At 37.1% G+C, this 20,843-nt stretch overlaps 1 protein-coding gene across 1 annotated transcript; it reads right to left on the minus strand.

Annotated features, from left to right (window-relative positions):
• Positions 1–4,655: 4,655 nt before the first annotated feature.
• LOC137394847 (acetylcholinesterase-like) lies at positions 4,656–20,684 on the minus strand. Its single transcript, XM_068081649.1, has 6 exons — positions 20,468–20,684; positions 11,454–11,638; positions 10,910–11,163; positions 5,792–5,869; positions 5,179–5,366; positions 4,656–4,714 (listed from the first exon to the last, which is right to left on the minus strand). The coding sequence occupies exons 1-6, from the start codon at positions 20,682–20,684 to the stop codon at positions 4,656–4,658; spliced, it is 981 nt and encodes a 326-aa protein (XP_067937750.1).
• Positions 20,685–20,843: the final 159 nt, after the last annotated feature.

The raw sequence follows: 20,843 nt of genomic DNA on the forward strand, positions 1-20,843 counted from the left end.
TTAAACGGTTATATCTCCTTTTTTTCTACATAAATTTTTGCGCGAAATCCGTTATGATTACCAATGGAGGGACCGACATAACATCGCAGCCAAGCCGCATAGACAGAAGAGAACAACTCCCTTTCAGTGCAGCTGATGCACCAGGTGCAGTGCGTCTTGTGACAAGCTTTTGTTTTGCTCGTTCCGCTTAATGAGGGGACAATGCCGCAAAAACAACAGTTTGTCAAGACAGGTTAATGACTTACTTAATGCTGTTTACAAACAAAAGAAAATGTTGATAAAACATCTATTTTTTGACAAAAGCTAGTAAATAAACACTCAATGGAAAAATTAGAATTGGTGTAGCAACCGATAAGATAAAATCAGACTTCACTCATATCCCTGATGCGCTGTCATACTGAATGGAAAAATAAGCCAGAGTTCTGACTGGCTCAACTTAAGCATTGTGAAAAACTTGAAAACATTATTGTTATGTATGACAAAAAAGCAGCAGACGTGTCTGTTCCACTACTATAATCATGGGCACCAATCTAACAGCTCCAAATGCATAGTATTCTTATGCTAGTGCTTTCCTGAGATGTGTGGATGAAATTATGTGGCGCATTTTTCATATTACTATGAATAATATAAGTTTGCATCATACCACAATTATAAATAGGCATGAGTTTGCATCATACCACAATTATAAATAGGCATGAGCTTGCATCATACCACAATTATAAATAGGCATGAGTTTGCATCATACCACAATTATAAATAGGCATGGGTTTGAATCATACCACAATTATAAATAGGCATGAGTTTGCATCATACCACAATTATAAATAGGCATGGGTTTGAATCATACCACAATTATAAATAGGCATGAGTTTGCATCATACCATAATTTTAAATAGGCATGAGTTTGCATCATACCATAATTATAAATAGGCATGGGTTTGCATCATACCACAATTATAAATAGGCATGGGTTTGAATCATACCACAATTATAAATAGGCATGAGTTTGCATCATACCACAATTATAAATAGGCATGGGTTTGCATCATACTACAATTATAAATAGGCATGGGTTTGCATCATACCACAATTATAAATAGGCATGGGTTTGAATCATACCACAATTATAAATAGGCATGGGTTTGCATCATACTGCAATTATAAATAGGCATGGGTTTGCATCATACCATAATTATAAATAGGCATGGGTTTGCATCATACTACAATTATAATTAGGCATGGGTTTGCATCATACCATAATTGTAAGTAGGCATGAGTTTGCATCATACCATAATTATAAATAGGCATGAGTTCACATCATACCACAATTATAAATAGGCATGGGTTTGCATCATACCACAATTATAAATAGGCATGAGGTTGTGATCATACCACAATTATTAATAGGCATGAGTTCACATCATACCACAATTATAAATAGGCATGGGTTTGAATCATACCACAATTATAAATAGGCATGAGTTTGCATCATACCACAATTATAAATAGGCATGGGTTTGCATCATACTACAATTATAAATAGGCATGGGTTTGCATCATACCATAATTATAAATATGCATGAGTTTGCATCATACCGTAATTATAAATAGGCATGAGTTCACATCATACCACAATTATAAATAGGCATGGGTTTGAATCATACCACAATTATAAATAGGCATGAGGTTGTGATCATACCACAATTATTAATAGGCATGAGTTCACATCATACCACAATTATAAATAGGCATGGGTTTGAATCATACCACAATTATAAATAGGCATGAGTTTGCATAATACCACAATTATAAATAGGCATGAGTTTGAATAATACTACAATTATGAATTGCATGAATGCCTTTTTACGCATTTTTGCACAGTAAAGTTAAAAAAAGCATTTAGTCTGATCACAAACCTTATTTATAATTGCGATAAATGCGTAAAAAGATGAAAGTAATTTTTTCCGCGTTCTGTAAACCTGTAAAGAATTAAAATGTGTTTACCGGTTCACTGAGCTGGTGCGAACCGGTATACTTCACTACATATATTTACATGTATGTATATTTGTAACAAGCAGTTTGTGGCATGGCATGCAAATTATCTGGAATCTGGAAAAAAGGTTTGACTGGGAACAGGTTTGAATTAATAAATCACTTGAACTAGAAAACACGATCTACTACTGTTAAATTTTGAGCAGCTTATATAATGGATATGCTCAAACTATATGGTGCCAACTCAGCTGCAGTATTGTAGTGGAACACCATTTTTGTGAAATGGGTGGCCCTGAAAAGGGCCAAGAGATTATGCAGAATATTGTGAGGAGGCGTTATTTGTGCCAAAAACATGGTTGAAGCGACCGCCATATTGATGGTGCTTGACGAAAAAGTGGCTGCAGATGTACATAAACTATTTATTATATTCTATTTTGGTGATATGAATTTTATAGATGTGATTGCACCATTGAAGTCATTTAAATAAAATTAAGGCTAATATACATGTGGTGCTAAAACATCAGCTACAATTTGATGACATATTTGTCTTTGTAGACCAACCCTGTCCAGAGATATATGCGTTTGAATGAGATCATTTCTTTAAAAGCTCAGATTGAAGTGGGTGCTCTATTTTTGACGTGTATAGTGAGCGTATATGAAGAGTCCGTGAGAAACGATTATACGATCTCTTCTTTAGCTAATCATCAGCCGGAGATTTTTTATATGTCATAACGAATGTTATCACTAGTAAAACGTGTTGCCTGTGATCTTGAAGATTCTCGTTGTTAGGGAATTTACTGAATTACCATATTGTGATTTTATTGATGAACAACAAAATTTTAACAATGCTTCTAATTCCAGCGAAGGTGACTCTTTTTTCTGAGCATCAGGTGGTTAAAGATTGGAGCAGACAGCCTATGGTTAGGGCAGACAAGCCTCAGCAGTGTTATGCTGCAGAGAAAGATAACAGAATGGAGGTAAATCTATTTTTAACTTTGAATCTCCTATATATAATAATTTTACTACACATAAATACATTTACTAATTAATAAAATTATAACTTTTTGCTATCACCAATCCTTGTTTCATAACTTTTTGTATCGTTTTACTTAGCTATAATATTTGTTTCAATTTTTCTTTGGCAGTTTTAGCTAGTTAATTAGATCCATGATTAGAATTTATGTACACTTCTCACTTGTAGAGAGTGAGGAAACTGGATTGATCAATGGTCATCTTTAAATTCCAGAAACAAAGCTTCGAATTGTTGGCTTGGCATACTTATGTTTTTGTTAGATGTTTGTTCGTTTTGTAATTTTACACTCTCAACCTATTGAACTCTAAAATTGAAAGTTTTCGGTAGATACACGAACGACATATCGATGAATAACATATATTTATTACATTTGTTTTATTGATTACAAAATGTTTTTGTGGCGCTACCAACAGAGCAGTTGTGTCAGTGTGGAAACTGCCATACTTGGGAGAAAGAGACACCAATGTGTGCTGCACAAACCATGATATGTGGCATTTTGTTTCTCAGATTGGTCTCAAGTGTGTCGCAGACGTGCAGGAGATTACAGACCTTATAAAACCCAGAGCCATTGAGTGTAACACTCAATGGGTCTGATAAAACCAAGTCTGTTAGGGGTGGCATATTATAACTACCGACACCCTAGTAAGTTTTGTAGTCGATAGGATTTTTGTTGCCGCTAATTTCAATGAATGTCATATTACTGCCAAGCAACATTCAATATGTTAGCCAAAGATAATAGAAGTTTAATATTTGTTAGTACTCAAATATCCAGATGCGTAGTGTCTAGAACCATCTAAAAGACTGCAGGAACATGAGATGTACAATACGGTACATAAAGACAGAGGAAGTCATGCACCTACAGATCATTAGTATGTTGCACATATTCAGAAAGTCTTACAAGAGCAGAATGGGGATCACCACCAACCCGTGTACAACATAGTGAAAGCTACATATTTTAGGACCAAAGATAAAACGGATGTGAGGTATTCTCATATACTAGCTTTGTGCACCGGTTAGTTAAAGTTGTATTCTCTTCTAAGGAGACAACCGTTGACCCGAGCTCTAAAACTTGTAGAGTCCTGTGTACCGGCTCTCTCCAGGCTAGACTAGTATGCCTGCAGCAACAAAAACTTTGCACCCAGAATCACAAGCTAAAATTACAAGTTCTATTGAGTGTTGTTTAATGTTGTATTTATATTTAAAGGACTCGCTGTTGCGAATGTCATTTTTACGTATATCTTGATATTGTAAATATCATGACTCAATTTGTGTAACTGCCTTGATCTACGCCACCTCTGAATGTTTAAGGATAATACAAACTACTAAATTCTTGACACCATAGTGCGCTCACGTGTTGGGTGATATGCTTTTGGAGTTGTGAGCCCCCATCACCATAGTATGCTTTTTTCAAGGTCTTTTTGAGATGCTCAAGTTGAATAATATTAAAGTTGGACTAGTTCATGATTTTTTGCTGATGCTTTTTATTTTGTAATATGCCTGTTTTTTAGAGAAAAAGATTTTCAGTTGACAACAAAAGATATTTGAAACTGAGAATGTCAAATGCAATTATTCTGTTGAGAAAAATTGACATAGTAAAACTACTGTTTACAAGAAAATGACTCCACAACGGTTAACCTACTACTGCATCAGCAGGACTAGTGATCTGCTTCCTGTCACTGCAGTCTGTTCCTAAAATAAAATGCAAGAAGCTGTTAGACCTCATGTGTGTCGCAGAGTTTAAAGTATAAATAAAATGCTTTAAATGCTTTCAGCTCCATAATAGTTTAGTTGAGATTTATTTGTTGTAATAAAATGTAAATATACAAGCATTTAAAGTCATTTGGTGTTACATACTTATACAATCTTACAATGATGAATTTTCTAGCAATCATAAAACTGTTAGTGTTTCTTTCCACTGTATTATCTAAAGTGGAAATGAGTTCAGTAAACTTTCCTTTAAAGATACATGTATATATACTGTTGGTACTGACAGTGTTTAAGTTAGATCAAGTGTTAGTTGGAGATTGATGAACTTGGCACAACATAATTTTTAATCAGGGATTAGGAAACTCAGCATCAATGAGTAGTTGCAGAGAATAGCCATATTTTATACTCTTTATCTGTAATATAGGACACTATGTAACACCTCTCACCTTTATCTGCAAGCACCTGTGCCTTTCTAGCTTCCAGTACAGTACTTTTCAGTAGCTCAAGTCTTTCTTTGTTAGGAGTTGTCACAACTCTGCTTTTAATGCCTAATTCCATGAACTGGTTAGACACGCTGTCAAACTCAGGCCACTCAGGGACACTTGATGGGAGACTTACAGGCCTGTTGGGGTTCCTTTAAAAGTATAATGCATAAGTCTGGCAAACTGAGAGATGTAAGAATCCTTTTTATGCCTATAGTTTTATTTTACTTTAATTTTTATCATGATTGATTTAATTTACATAAAGCACAAAGTCTAAAAATATCATTAAGAAAAACAAGAATTCACACTATCTAAAGCCATCTGGTTTCAGGCCATTTTTTGTCATAATGCGATAGGCTGTCTGTAAACATTTAATATGTTGTATATTATAGAAATGATATGAGATAATCAATTCCACACAATGGTAGCATTCTAGTTACCTTGGTTTAACTTTAGTTGTTGAGAGTTTTATGATACTAGTTTAGCTGAGGGTCCTGCCTAAGACTCACTAAGTTATAAAAGACAAAATCATTTGGCTCTAACTGAAGCATAATGTAATTATATACATACAACTTACCCAGTCTTGGCAAAGTTGGTCCACATTGTCATCATGGTGTCAGCTAGAGGCTTGTCCTTTGCTGTCGTTGAATTGAAAAATGGATAGAATGCCGCTGCTTCTTCTGTCAATTCTGGTCCAAAGTATTCTACAAACAGATGATACTCCTTCAGAGCTGAACAAATGCTAGGGCAGAAGTTTGTAAAAATAGTGAAAAAAATTGGACAACTCCCACACACCCTTATTAAATACAGTTTACCGTAAAACCTCCAATTGAATGCTGTCTTTAGTTCAGCGCCACCTCTATTTGACCGCCACTATAAGAGAAGGGTTGAATATAACGCCACCCTTCGATAGTATTTGATCTTTACGAGTCCATAATAGAAAGTGATCAGTAGAAAAGTGTCCTCCAAATGTATTAATAATGACTCAGTTACATCAATAACAATCAACTATTTTATTGTTTTTGTTCGTATCCAAGTCAGTTTTCCAAATTTAAAAATTTTCCGTTTTTTCATTGAAATTTTCAAAGCAACACTATAGAAATAATTGATAACTGTATCAGGCTGATAGTAGATCCTTGTTTAACACTGGCTTTATACTTCGACGTGTATGAAAAACAGTTTACAATTATCTATGGTATATGACTGACTAGTTTTAGGCTAAAGGCTAATAGTTTTGCTTTGCCACAAAAACTGTTTGGATGCTAATATTGACTAGTTTAGCAGTGCAGAAAAGAGTTGAGATCAGCGGATTTTGTGGAAGGTATTAAACAGCCAGAAGAAAATCAAACCGTTTAAAACAAAAGTAGCAACCAGAACCCAATTGGCCGAGAGAACGATGCAAATAGTTTTGTTTCAAAAATGTCAATTTTTTCTGATTGTATTATAGGTATGGTTTGTTTATGTCTCTTGTTCTTGATTACACGTTTGCAGCATTTGATAGATTATTATTATTATGTAACTTATAAATTTGCAGATTTACAGCATATTGTTTGATAGCATCCCTGCGGTTATCTTAACTCGGCTTGCAATGAATCAATGTTCATAACTTCTTTTATTGCACATTAAAAGCCAGTTTTGGCTGCAAACTGTAGCAAACATATCAATGAATGCAATAAGCTTTTATACAACATTGTTAAATATAGTTATAAAATAAAATTGTGTCTTCAAATTTAGAAAGAAATAAAAAATTGAAATCTCCAACAAATCGCAAAGCAAGGTTGAGGCTATAATATCGTTGCAGGTTAATTGCAAGCAATATATATCAACTGGTAGTGGATATTTCTCGGTTTCCGAAGGCATATTTATTTAGAGATCTACGACAAGTTGGAGGTAAGTTAGCAGATTTTTTGCACATGAAAAGGTTAATTTCGCAGTTGCTTTTTGGAATTAAATTTTCAGAAGATACATGTAATTTCAACCCGCAAAAGGGTTAATTAAGTTTATCCTCCCAAAATTCTGACAAGCTAGTTGAAAATTACAATGCTAGCCTCTAGTTGAACGCCACCTCTATTTGACTGCCACCTAGAAGAAGTGTTGAAAAATAGTCTGTCATGGCACTAAAATAAAGGTTGTACGGTATTATGTATTTAGAAAGGTTTAGGCACTTCATAAGCATTATTAAATAAAGCAGTGTAGATTTTAGCTTCATTTCTCTTATTAGATCAATGCTACAGTCAGACTGAAGAAGGTATAAATGCATTGAATTCGAGTGTTCACAAAGCTAGCAAGTTGTCCTTGAGCCAGAAATTCAGTGAAAGCCGAATAAAGCTGATCTAATGCAATAAATAATTGCTGAAGACAATCTCTAAAACATTCTCAAAGTATATTAATCTACTAGCTGTGCTACCCAGCGTTGCCCGGGTAATAGACGAGTCTTTGGACAGAAAATTGATTTGTATTTAACATATAACAAAATTTACCATTCTAACTTTCAAACTACATATCATGAGAGAAGTGTTTTGTGCAGTCGAAATAAATTAACAGAAAAATGAAAACAACTGTAAAGGTTTTAAAACTTCGTCAAACAACTGTAACTTTCAAGCTATTAGCCTGGCACATTGCCAATGGAAAATTGCAGTAAGCTGCTAGGCTTCTAATGACGGTACGCCATGACATTGCATCAGCATTGTTGTCCAGCTACAGTTATTCTAATAATAGCTATAGCCGGAATGCAGACATACATACGACACACGGACATACTTTGAGAAATATATATATAGATACAAAGATACAATGGAACCTCTGTTTTCGAACATAATTCGTTCCAGAAAGTTGTTCAAAAACTGAGTTGTTTAAGATCCGATACAATTATTCCCATTAGAATTAATGTATGTAAATTTTAATCAGTTCCAAGCCGAGAAAACAACTTCAGTAAAATATTTTTAACATTTTACACTATAAGCTGTACTGTATACTACATACTATAAATAAAAATGAGTAGATATAGAATGTGTTTATTTTTAATAAAACATTTGCTATCTATGATGATGAAAATAGAAAACAAAAAGTAAACATTTCATATGTTTTGCTTTTAAAACACCGAAAACATTCTAGGTTGCAATAAGATGCAATACCAAAAATTGCAGAAATTGATAATGAAAAAGCGAAAAATACAACGGATCAGTTACATCAAAAATCGTGTAAAAAATAAAATATAAACAGCAATGGCACCTTTACTTCACATCTTTAAATGAGAATCCTCCTCTAAAACAGTTTAGGGTAACTCGACTGGAGGAGTTGTTTCCCTAGCAAATATCTTCGGTCGAGGGACGGCGTCCCAGATGGCTCCTTTCTTTTTGTAATGATTTTATGAAGCGTGACTTGCTTTTCCCTAAAGGTTTCTATGCTGTTTCCAGAGCTGTTCCGAACGTTTAATTCTAGTGCACACACTCCAGTTTGGTCGAGAACCAAATTTTTGTTCGAGATCCGAGGTGAACAAATCTCAATTTTTTTGGTCGAAAACCGAATTGGTCGAGAACTGAAGCACTCGAGAACCGAAGCACTCGAGAACCGAAGCACTCGAGAACCAATGTTCCATTGTATATATAAATTTCATACTCTGTAGTTCAGTTTGTTTAGCTATAGCTATTAAAATCTTAGTGAAGAACCCTTATCACAGAAGTTTTGATCTCAGGACCTCCCGTTCGTCAGGTGTATGTATACCTAACCAAATTAGCTCCACGGGATTGATGGAATCATTGAGGGATGTCGCTATGTGGGTGAAAATACGCTACCCCTCTTCGTTACGTTGCAAAGTCATTCTATGTATTAGTAAGAGCTTACTTAAATTAACTATTGGCAATGTGCCAGGCTAATGGCAAGTGGTATTGTTTATAAGGTGAGTTTAGAAGTGTGGCATTGCGATCACTGTTTATAAGCTGATTTTAACACCTGTGCAAGGTTGGGCATTCTACTAGTTGTACATAAAGGTCAACAAAGAGCCTACCAATGTCATAAAGACCCTTAGCATATTATGATTTGGTATTTTCTGTACCTTCCCAGATGTTGTTTTCTTTCATATAGATGAAACCAAAAACAAAAGGAAGATCTTCTCCGTGAAAAGCTGAGACTTTAAGCCAAGAAGGTTCTCCTGTGAATGTTAAGTTACCCTGGAATGGCTCTACGAAGTGGTAGGCATATGTAGAAGTAGATCCGAGACTGTGGGTTGTAAGTTCTTGTACAAAATCTTCATTGAAATATAATTCACCTGAGTAAAATATAAACAAATAGTAAATAAAAACATAGAAACTATGATGAAAACTCATTTATATGTGCAAAAACCATTCTACCAATTTCAGTAAAAACCCTGATCTCAAAAGAAAAGGTATTTATTAAGTTGATGTACCTAGTGCATAGGAATATCTAATCCCCCTCTCTGTATCATTAGGAGCAGTATCCAGTTCATATGTTCTAATGAAGAAGTCCTTGCAGAGATTAACTGACAGCCTGTTATTAGCTGAGCAGGTGAGTTCTAATCCGATGTCAACATAATTCATTGACATCCCATTTGCGATGGACTCCTGAGTGATGTTGATAATGGTAGGTCCAATGGTGGTGCCAGCCCCATCCTGCTTATTGAAGCCACCCAGCAGGTCAAACCTGTGTAAAAATGGCTGCCTATTAACCATTCCTTATAACATTGCACCTCTGTATATAAAAAGAAGACACCTTCTTGTTTCAACCCTGAAGGCATCTTTCTCTCGGATATGAATAAGGGAGGCAAACTGATTCTCAAGTTCTATACAATGCCTAAACAAAGAATGGTGCTGTTGGTTAGTACTGGAAGGGGGACACTCAGCTTCCACCCAATCACTGTCTTATCAGCCTATACACAGACTCAATACATTCCATATAAATAAAATAGAGTTACCAAATACAAACGTTAGCTTTATGACAGTGATAAGGAGTGTCACATTTTCTGTTTTTGATATTACAGAAGTCTCGAGTATTTTTACGTAAATTATCCAAAATAGAATGACAACAACCAATTATTGTTTGCGGAACTGCGAGACGTTTACTATTAGCTTTAGGATGAGGTACATTGATGAATGACAGGAGATAACTTCTCTCATCACTTCTAGCGTGGGTTCAATTTGAACAACTAGTTTAATTTGGTGAAATGAATATCAGCCTTACATTTTGAATAGGTATCTTATCAAATTCTACGACATGTGCTTCTGGCGAACAAACACTTCTCACAATTTTTTGATAACTCTGAACACAACCACAGCAGATATATGGCCAACTGTAGGAGCTGGTGAGTATGCTTTAGCGAAAAACTAATTGAGTTGTCACTTTTGTTGAAAAAACATCTGTTGCTGGGCTACACAGCAACAGAGAAAAGCTTAGTTCATTAACCTGCTGAAATAGTTACATTGGTGATCATAGCTTGAAACCAGAATGAAAGCTAGAAAGCATTGGTAATTGATAAAATGCTATCACTTCAAGTTCTAAACAACGAAGCACCAGAAGTACATAATGGTACCTTTTAGATTGGTTGTGGTTACTGGCTAACTTAACAATACTGATATTTTCATGTTATGGTAAAACTGATGGCACGGATCATACTATATCGTGATCTCTTTAATAATTTTTGTTGAAATAACAGTTTTTTTATTCCTGCCTCTTTGCTCATTACCGACGAGATAGAGTGTAATCTTCATTGACAGCATCAGGAGAGAAGAAGTCATTATCAGGCATGGGATGCCAGACGTTGAGTATATCGTTAGGTGGAAGTACAGCGTAGACCTCCTTAACTGATAAACCAGAGAGGCAATCATAAACTGACTCTGAAGAAGGGCAGTTTGTCTTTCTCTTTATACTCTCAACCACTTCCTTCCACTGTCTCTCTGATGTGTACCAGCTCCCATCAATATAGAGAGACCCTGACTGAAGTAGACATTAACTATCTTTATAAAGCCTACCAGTGAACTACCAACATAAAATCTACTCCAGTAGCTCTGTAGATGTTCCAGTGAGGAGATAACCAGACTAACATTACAAAAGACAAAAATATTTCTGAAATATGTTATTCGATACACATACCAATCAGTAAAAAACTAAAGCTATGTAAGCTTACGAATGCTTACTAACACTACTAGCAATTCTATAATATCTTATATCTAGAAGGCAACATAAGTCACTGAGTTACAGACTCTCAGATGACTTAACTCTTATACCTCCTGTATGCCTCTCTTGAAGAGACCATCATTGTGCTGCCCTATCAGCTGGGCAGAGACACTGCCACTTCCTGCTGACTCTCCAAAGATGGTAACAAGATCTGGATCTCCTCCAAATCTTTGAATATTGTTTTGGATCCAAACAAGAGCAGCTCTTTGATCCCACAATGCAAAGTTTCCTGTGCCTGCAAGTTGTTAGGATATGAATAAATGCAATACAAATGATACTAAATCTAGTAATAAAATATATAATAAAATAATTACAATAACTTAAAACAGTTATAGGTAAAATAAGAAAAAATTAATTATAAAGACAATATATCATTAAAATAGTTTATCATAATAAAATTTAGGAAAAGGTAAAACAAATTGAAAAAAAGACGCTAAACAACCATGTACTAAAATATGTACTGTAAGTCGGAGTTGACAAGATTCATGCAGACTAGAACAAGGAAAACAAAGACTGATTAACATAGACAACATTATGCATAATGAAAGTCAGTGTTAAGAAATCTAATAATGATAGTAAAATTTGAAAGACAAAGGCAGCATAAAGAATTATCAAAAGTGATGGTCCAAGTCAACTCAAACAACTCAACAAAAAACAATGAATGGACAACAACTTTTGAGGCAAAGAGGATTCTAGAAAGGAATCGTGGCGATAGCTGAAGAATGGGGAGCTCATAAAGACAAACTGCGAGTCTAATCATAATGGCACAAAACTAGGTGCTAAGAACTAACAGCAGAAAGACCAGAAAATTGCCAACTACCAGCATAGAGACATGTCAATTAAACCAACTGAAGATGAGACAGTAATCCATTTGATGTGCAAATGACACGCACAAACATACAGAATACAAACACAAGCAAGTTAAACTAGCCCAAGGAATACACCAAAGTTTATGTGAGAAATATCAACTACCACGCATAGAGAAATGGTATTATTAGTGCGATGAGGAAACAGTTATGGCGAACAGCAAGGTAAAACTGATTTGGGGCTTTAATATACAGACAGATAAAATGATAGAAACAAGTAAACCGGATTTTGTATTAGAGAGAGGCAAATAAAGACTAAAGACCCAAGAAGGGTGAAGAGAGAGAATGAAATGATGGAAAAGTGCAGAAAATCACAGAAAACTAGAATTTGATACCAGATGGTCGTGAAATGTGAAAGCAAACATTGTACTAATAGTTATTATTAAAGCACTTAGAGCTGTAATAGCTATAATAGCTATAATAGCAATCTAGCTAATAGCTATTAGCTATTATAGTTATTATTATCTAAAGCTTGGTTCACATTGGTTCCTGTTTAAAAGAAAAAGAAACAGACGGAAATTTTTGAAAAAACCAAAAATTTCCGTCTGTATCATATTTTGTTATGTGTGAATGTGAACCAAGCTTCATAGATACTTGTTCTAGTTAGCTGAGGTTGGAGCTACACATTTTTGCGACAAAGAATGGCACTATTGGAAACTAAAAGAATCACCAAAAAGTCTTTGAGTAATAGACTAATAGAGACCAGGTTGAATAATATTCTTCATCTAGTAGCTAAAGTATGTAGTCATTACATCAGTTCTGCCTGTCTTGTGTTAACATTAATAAAATAGCAATAATAGAAATGCTTTTAACTAGCCAAAGTCAAAGGAAGGTACCTCTGAGAAAAGAAATGTACATATTTGTGTGCTAAGTCCTGAACCAAGACAAAAATCCATGCAAAATAGGAAGACTGCAGGCTGGAAGAGACGACTTAACTGTAACTGTCTCAACGAGTCAAATTAGACAATTGATAAAAACAATTTCTAGAAATGTCTATGAATGCTTTCCTTAAAAAGGTCCTGTAGTATTATATATACATGTAGAATTACATTATACTGTAAAGCGCCACATAAGTCACTTTTACTAGAATGGCTGTTTATAGCACATAGGTCATGTGTACTCTTACTAACTGCATACGTGACAGATGGCACCATATTACACTGACCAATTAGATACTGTTTTACTGCCTGCTTGGGCAAGAGGGCAGTTGTCTGCTAACAGTCCTTGGATGTAGTTGGCTCATAGTTTTGCTGTGCTGTGTTGGTTACACATACAAATACAGTTGCACCGTGATAGAGAAACGAGGTTCTCATGTTATCACAAACACAGGGAATATTACAATGGCGACGAGGATGAACCAAGCTGTTCTTCATCATTGAACAGTTAAGTATACATATATTTCATCACTTTTGTTCTACTGTTGGCTAGTTGCTGTGTGTACTGCTACCACTTTTGGGTTATTTTGGTAATATGGATATATGTGGGACTATACATTTCAATCTGGATGGCGAGGCAAGCCTTGTGTCAGCTAATTGGGCGCAGTGGGTTGAAGAGCTCGAAGCTTTTTCAGACTCGAAGGGTATTTTCAATTTGGATGGTGATGATAATAAAAACATGCGAGCACAGAGAAAGGCGCTGTTGTTGTATCACGCTGGTCCTAGGGTACGTGAAATCTATAAAACATTGACTCAAACTGATAGGGATGCATACACTGAATTTGTAACTGGGCTAACAGAGCATTTTAAGGTTGAACCAAATGTCACTTTCCAGCGACATCTGTTCCGCAAGAACGTCCAAAGTGAAGGGGAAAGCGTCTCACAGTATTGTGCTAAATTAAGGAAAGCGAGGAAGGATTGCGGTTACCATAGCCTTGATGAACAAATTTGAGATCAAGTTGTAGAGACATGCATTTCAGAACAACTTCGGCGTAAATTACTAGAGAAGGGAAATGAATTAACGCTCGCTAACCTGCTTACAATTTTGGCTACACACGAAGCTGTAGAAAACAGAGCCAGGGAAAAGGGGTCCAGGGGTATAAATAGGACCAGTTTTGCTAACTCCGACGGTGGCAGTGTACACAGCACTAACGTTAGATGCTGTAGGGCTTGTTCAGGAGATGCAACTGGTAATGATGTAGCTGAACTTGCAAGTAATAGAAGTAAGTCTGGTGAAGGATCTTTTTGTGGAAAGTGTGGCACCAGTCACAAGCCTAAAGAATGTCCAGCATTTGAAAAACAATGTTACAAGTGCAAGGGAAGACATCATTTTAAATCGATGTGCAGGTTTAAAGCTAGGCAAGTAAATACTGTGTCGGTAGGTGAACAAGACGGTGTGGTTCAAAATAGTAGTGAAACGGCCCCAGACTCTGAAGTTTCATTTGCTTTTCATAATGGTACCACTCACAAAATTGGGTTACAGAGAGCAACTTTGAAAGTGGGTGGTGTAGACACACAATTCATTATTGACACTGGTTCGGATTGTAACATGGTGGGGAAAAGTACCTGTGAACGGATGAAAGCGCATCCTATTAGGGTGGCCAGACAGGAAAAAGGTGGTCCTAATATTTATGCATACACATCGCGGTCACCCATGAAGATTTTAGGCCAGTTTTGGGCAGAGGTTCGAATACATGATCAGATATTAAATGATGTGCGATTTGTTGTCATAGCAAGCAATGCAGAACCTCTCCTTGGTATTGAAACTGTACAGGCACTAAATCTTGTAAAATTTACAAATCTGGCATCCGGTGATTACAGTGTGAGGTTTCCCAAACTCTTCTCAGGCTCAATAGGCAAAGCTGATCACGAAATTAAGTTGTCCATTAGAGAGGATATTGTGCCAATAGCTCAGTCATATCGTAGAATCCCATTTGCCATGATGAAAAAGTTGGAAAAGCATTTAGGTGAGCTTGTAGCATCCGACATTATTGAAAAAGTAGATGGCTCTAATAGCTGGGTTAGCCCCTTGGTAATCGTCCCTAAAGCGAATGATAAAATAAGGCTGTGCATAGACATGCGAAGAGCAAATACTGCTATCATCAGACATCACTACCCAGTGCCTACGGTGGATGAGTTGTTGAGGGATATGAATGGGGCCCAGTTTTTCTCAAAATTAGATTTGAGGCTAGGCTTTCACCAGTTTGTATTGAGCTCAGAATCCCGAAACATAACAACATTCAACACTCATGTAGGGTTATATAGATACAAGAGACTGATGTTTGGTATAAACGCGGCTCCTGAAATTTATCAGCGCGAGGTTTCAAATATTATCCAGGGGATCACGAGTGTAGCAAACTTGGCTGATGACATAGCTGTGGTTGGAAAGACACAAGCTGAGCATGACCAAAGGTTGCTTGAGGTTCTTACGCGCCTGGAGGCAGCAGGTATGACCTTCAATAGGGAGAGGTGTGTGTTTAGTGCTCATAGCATAGAGTTTTTGGGACACCGTATATCATCTGAGGGCGTAGATCCAGGAGCTAGTAAAGTCAAAGCCATATCAGAAGCTACTGTACCACAGACAGTGAGAGAGCTAAAAAGCTTTCTGGGACTTGTTGGTTACTGTTCAAAGTTCATTCCTTTCTTCTCAAACAAAACTGAGCCTCTACGGAGGTTGACAATGAAGAAAATACCCCGCGCGCCCATATGGCTGAACAGTAGTGAGTTGGAGGCCTTCAATAGTCTCAAGAAAGACTTGGCTGATTACAAAACTCTGGCCTACTTCGATATTAACAAAGAAACAATACTGTACACAGATGCTAGCCCATTTGGGATGGGAGCAATACTACTACAATATCACGGAGACATACCACGAGTGATATGTTATGTCAGCAGAGCCTTAACAGATGTAGAGACACAATACATGCAAACAGGGCGAGAAGCCTTGGCCATAGTCTGGGCCTGTGAGAGGTTGCACCATTATCTTTTCGGAGTTCAGTTCACCTTATATACAGACCACAAGCCTTTAGAGGTGATCTATGGCAGTAAAATCAAACGGACATCCTTAAGAATTGAGAGATGGGTGCTCAGGCTACAGTGTTATGACTTTAAGATTGTGTATGTAAAAGGTGCTAGCAACATTGTGGATTCGTTGTCGAGGCTAATCCGAGTTGCCAAAAGACCGTCCGAGCTGGAACAACCTAGTGCTACACTTGAAAATATCGAGTTATACGTCAGGTCCACAGAGTTGAACTCAATCACAGCCATAACTGCCAGGAAGGTTGAGAGAGCAAGTTACGTGGACTCCGAGTTTAGCCATGCCCGTGATGCACTTACAACCAACAATTTTGCTAAGATACCGACAGAGGTGCCGCGCATATACCAAACAATCAAAGATGAATTGTGTGTTGTGGGAAAATTATTGCTCAGGGGAAATAGGATAGTAATACCACTAGGGTTGAGAGAGGATATGCTAAGACTAGGGCATGAAGGCCACCTAGGCATAACAGGTACCAAGAGAAATTTGAGATGCAGGGTTTGGTGGCCAAGTATGGATGCCGACATAGAAAGATATGTTAGGCATTGCCAAGGGTGTCAGTTGACAGGTCTAGCCACCTGTAGAGACCCAATAAGGGTGACTGATTTGCCTGATGGGCCGTGGGAAAAGTTAGCCTGTGATCTGCTAGGGCCACTTCCAAATGGAGACCACATTCTAGTGCTGGTGGACTACCACAGCCGCTGGTATGAAATCAAATTCTTGAAAACAACAACATGCAGCAAGGTTATAGAGATGCTTAAAGACAGCTTTGACACTTTTGGCCTTCCAGTTTATCTAAAAACAGACAATGGATCCCAGTTTAAAGCGCTGGAGTTTAAACAGTTCTTGGAATCGATAGGTGTGCATCACCATTCGGTAATTCCGAGGTGGCCAGAGGCAAATGGGGAGGTAAAGAGGCAGAACCGGTCAATAATGAAGCATGTCAGAATTGCCCATGCAGAAGGCTTGGACTATAAATCTGAGCTAAGAAAATATTTAGTCTCATATAGAAACACTCCCCATAGCATAACAGGCAAATCACCTGCAGAAATGCTGTTTGGCCGTAAAGTTAGAACTAAATTGCCCCAGATCCAAGATGTACATAATGATGAAATTGAGTGCCGTGATCATGATAGCGAGCTCAAGCACAGCATGGTGGAAACCAAGAATAGGGGACGACAACCCCACACCACTAAAGTAGGGGACATGGTTTTGCTTCGGAGAGAAAATCCCAACAAAATTGAAACCACTTTCCATCACCACCCATTTAAGGTTCTTGAAGTGAGTGGACCAATGCTAGTTCTAGAGTCTGGGGAGAGCAGGATATTTCGTAGAAATATTAGTCATACTAGACCATATCTGCTGCCCTTTCATGCTGTTGTAGGTGCAGAGAATCCTGATGAAATGCCACATGTCAATAAAAGGAGGGTTCCAGAGGCAGTTGCTGATCCCCCACCTATAAGTGTACCTGTAATGACTACCGTTGAACATAGTGAGACCCCAGAGCCCGTGATGCTACCAGAACAGACTGGTATAAACGATGACCCGGTTTCAGAAAACACTGCTAGGAGATCTAACAGAGAATGCCGGCCCCCGCCTTACCTACAAGACTATACGTACTACATAATGGGGCACCCTCTGAACAAACAATGACTAAACGGGAGATGTAGTATTATATATACATGTAGAATTACATTATACTGTAAAGCGCCACATAAGACATGTGCACTTTTACTAGAATGGCTGTTTATAGCACATAGGTCATGTGTACTCTTACTAACTGCATACGTGACAGATGGCACCATATTACACTGACCAATTAGATACTGCTTTACTGCCTGCTTGGGCAAGAGGGCAGTTGTCTGCTAACAGTCCTTGGATGTAGTTGGCTTATAGTTTTGCTGTGCTGTGTTGGTTACACATACAAATACAGTTGCACCGTGATAAAGAAACGAGGTTCTCATGTTATCACAAACACAGGGAATATTACAGGTCCTATGAATGCTTTCCTTGAAAAGGTCCTTAAGTCTAGACTGAACTCTGGAATGTGGTTTAAAGTAACAGACGCATGGGCTATTTTTATATTTAGGTATGGAGGCAAAATATTAGACTGGGCTGGACAGAAAATGGAAAAACTGGAAAGAAGAACAAGTAAAATGCTTCATGTTTATGACATGCTACAGCCAAAAGCAGAAGTATACACATCTAGTAGTTTTTATGTTAGTTGATTAGACCAATGGTATAATGAAATATGAAGAGTGAGTGTCACACAGTGTGAGAGAGTACATCAAGTCTAATGACAGTTGGATATGTGGTGGCCGTAGCACACAGACATTATCGGCTACATTTTAAAACTTATATTTCATTTTAGTGATCTTCGGTAGTAGTAGTTGTCATTTATGCATATCTATATTTAGCCACTTATTATATCATATTCTTTGTTTATTAAATAACATCTTATCACAACTTATGTAATCGGCATCACGAGATTGACCATGCTATTTTATGTAACACTTGTTGTTGTCGTAGGCCAATCATATAAAGGGCTTGCACTCTTTCTGAGAATTTATGGTAGTCTTTGGCTGTGACTGTGCCTATTACAGACGGTTCCCAACCTACGAACGAGTTACGTTCCGAACGATTGTTCGTAAGGTGAATTTGTTCGTAAAATGCTTCAGTGCTATATTTTGTATTATAATTTATGTTTAAGGCCTATATTAGTATATTGAAGGTTTATATAAGTATGTTAAAGGCTTGTATAAGTAACCTGTATTGGTTTGTACTGAAAAACATATTTAATAAAATGGAGATAATACTTTGGTGGACGCCGGGCCATGACACTGCATTTTTTATTTATTGTATGTCTTGTCCTTTTTGTTATATTGTTGTTTTAATCGTTATGCTATCACTTATCGTTGTTGTCTTATTTTTTTGTATGTGTTGTCGGTTTATTATATCATTGTTTCACTCGTTATGCTATTGTTATATCTGATATACCGTCATAACACTATCACTTATTGTCACTTATATTGTTGTCATACCAACGACGCGCTAGCCTTCCTAGTTATTCCTTGTTAGCCGGTGTTCTTACCGTTTGCAGTTAGCCGGAACGATAGATATAGTAAACCCGTACACACAAGTTACGGGTTTACTTGTTCACGCCATAGATATAGTAAACCCTTAGGGTTTACTATATCTATGGCCGGAACGGTTGATATTATTGTATGTACATAGTATATAAAGGAGTGCGCTCATTTAGTTGAGCAGAGCAGATAGCCGTACGCTCCTCGGCTAGTGAAATTTCCTTCGCTAATTAAAAGCTGAATGAAACTACACGCACTCTCTTCTCTTTATTTATTAGTCTAGATCGTGCCAAGTAAATACCGGCAAATCCCTTTACAATACGTACAGTAAAAATAAAAAAGTTATTTGCGTACTGGAGATACGTTCACGCACCTATGCACTGCAACGAACTGGGCAGAGAAAGGTGGATGCTGGGTGGTGCTTCTGAGTAGTGCCTACGCGCAGGCCTGTTCGTATGTACCGTTGTTCGTAACTCAAATGTTCGTAAGTAGGGAACCAACCGTCTGTGTATGCAAATACGTATATACTAAAAGCACTCTACTTTTGTGCGGTATTATTTCTGAGCCTGAGAACAGGGAAATTAGCTAGTGTGCAATGACAGACCGAGCAGTGACTTTTACAGATACCTCAGTCAGTGAAACAGTACTTATAAGACCTTAGAAGTGATAGAAGAACAGACTAGAGTAGCGCAAGTACACGAATGGAAAAAAAGCAGCACATGGGCAACACTTAGTACAAACAGCTAGATAGCTTTCAGACCTAGCAAGCTGTCAAGATTATGAAACATGAACACAACAGTCAATATTGATTATCCTAGAGGAGGAAGTAATCTTGAAGACAATGTTGTTGTGACCGTAGGACCTCGGAAAGGTTTCAATCTCAAAAAATTTACCGGTTTTGCTAAAAGGACGTAAACTGCATTGACAATAATTTTCAAAGCATTATGCAGCTGTGTTAATAGAGTTACAACAATTTCACTAAAACACGGGTTAGTACTCGGAATTTGCCTTATCATCCGCAAGTTCCTAAAACTCTAAAACACTCAGTGAGATACTATCAGGTTCAGCCTTTGGATATATTCACAAGTAATAGCTGCTAAACTTTTGGTTCATAATGGCAAATCAGCTAGCTAGTAGGTGTACCTGGTCCATCATATAAGAAACCAAGAGCGCCGAGTCTGTAGTTTATGGTAACAACTATGACATCACCATGTTTGGCCAGACTGGCACCAAGGTAAATGTCTTTGGATCCATATAGATATCCTCCTCCGTAAATAAACATCATAACTGGTTTCTTTTTGGTTGGATCAACACCGCCGGGGACTGTTATATCCATGAAAAGACAATCCTCATCACCCATCAACTCACCAGCTATAAAATGAGAGCGAGTTTTACAGTAAACTAGTGCATGAGAGCCTATAGAGTTTACAAGAGTTGTACGTAGATCATAGTTTATCGGTTATTTTACTGATTAAATTCACTGATTACACATTCAATTTTAAAGAATGGAGAGAATGTG

Source organism: Watersipora subatra, chromosome 1, assembly GCF_963576615.1.
Source record: "Watersipora subatra chromosome 1, tzWatSuba1.1, whole genome shotgun sequence".
NCBI classification, from domain to species: domain Eukaryota; kingdom Metazoa; phylum Bryozoa; class Gymnolaemata; order Cheilostomatida; family Watersiporidae; genus Watersipora; species Watersipora subatra.

What these genes read in the sequence shown, in the direction of transcription:
- LOC137394847 (XM_068081649.1), bottom strand. Translation starts at nt 20,684, where the DNA reads ATGGGTGATGAGGATTGTCTTTTCATGGATATAACAGTCCCCGGCGGT. An exon ending in TTTCTTATATGATGGACCAG is followed by an intron (nt 11,639 to 20,467) that starts GTACACCTACTA and finishes AACAACTTGCAG; the next exon opens with GCACAGGAAACTTTGCATTG. An exon ending in ACCAACTTTGCCAAGACTGG is followed by an intron (nt 5,367 to 5,791) that starts GTAAGTTGTATG and finishes ATACTTTTAAAG; the next exon opens with GAACCCCAACAGGCCTGTAA.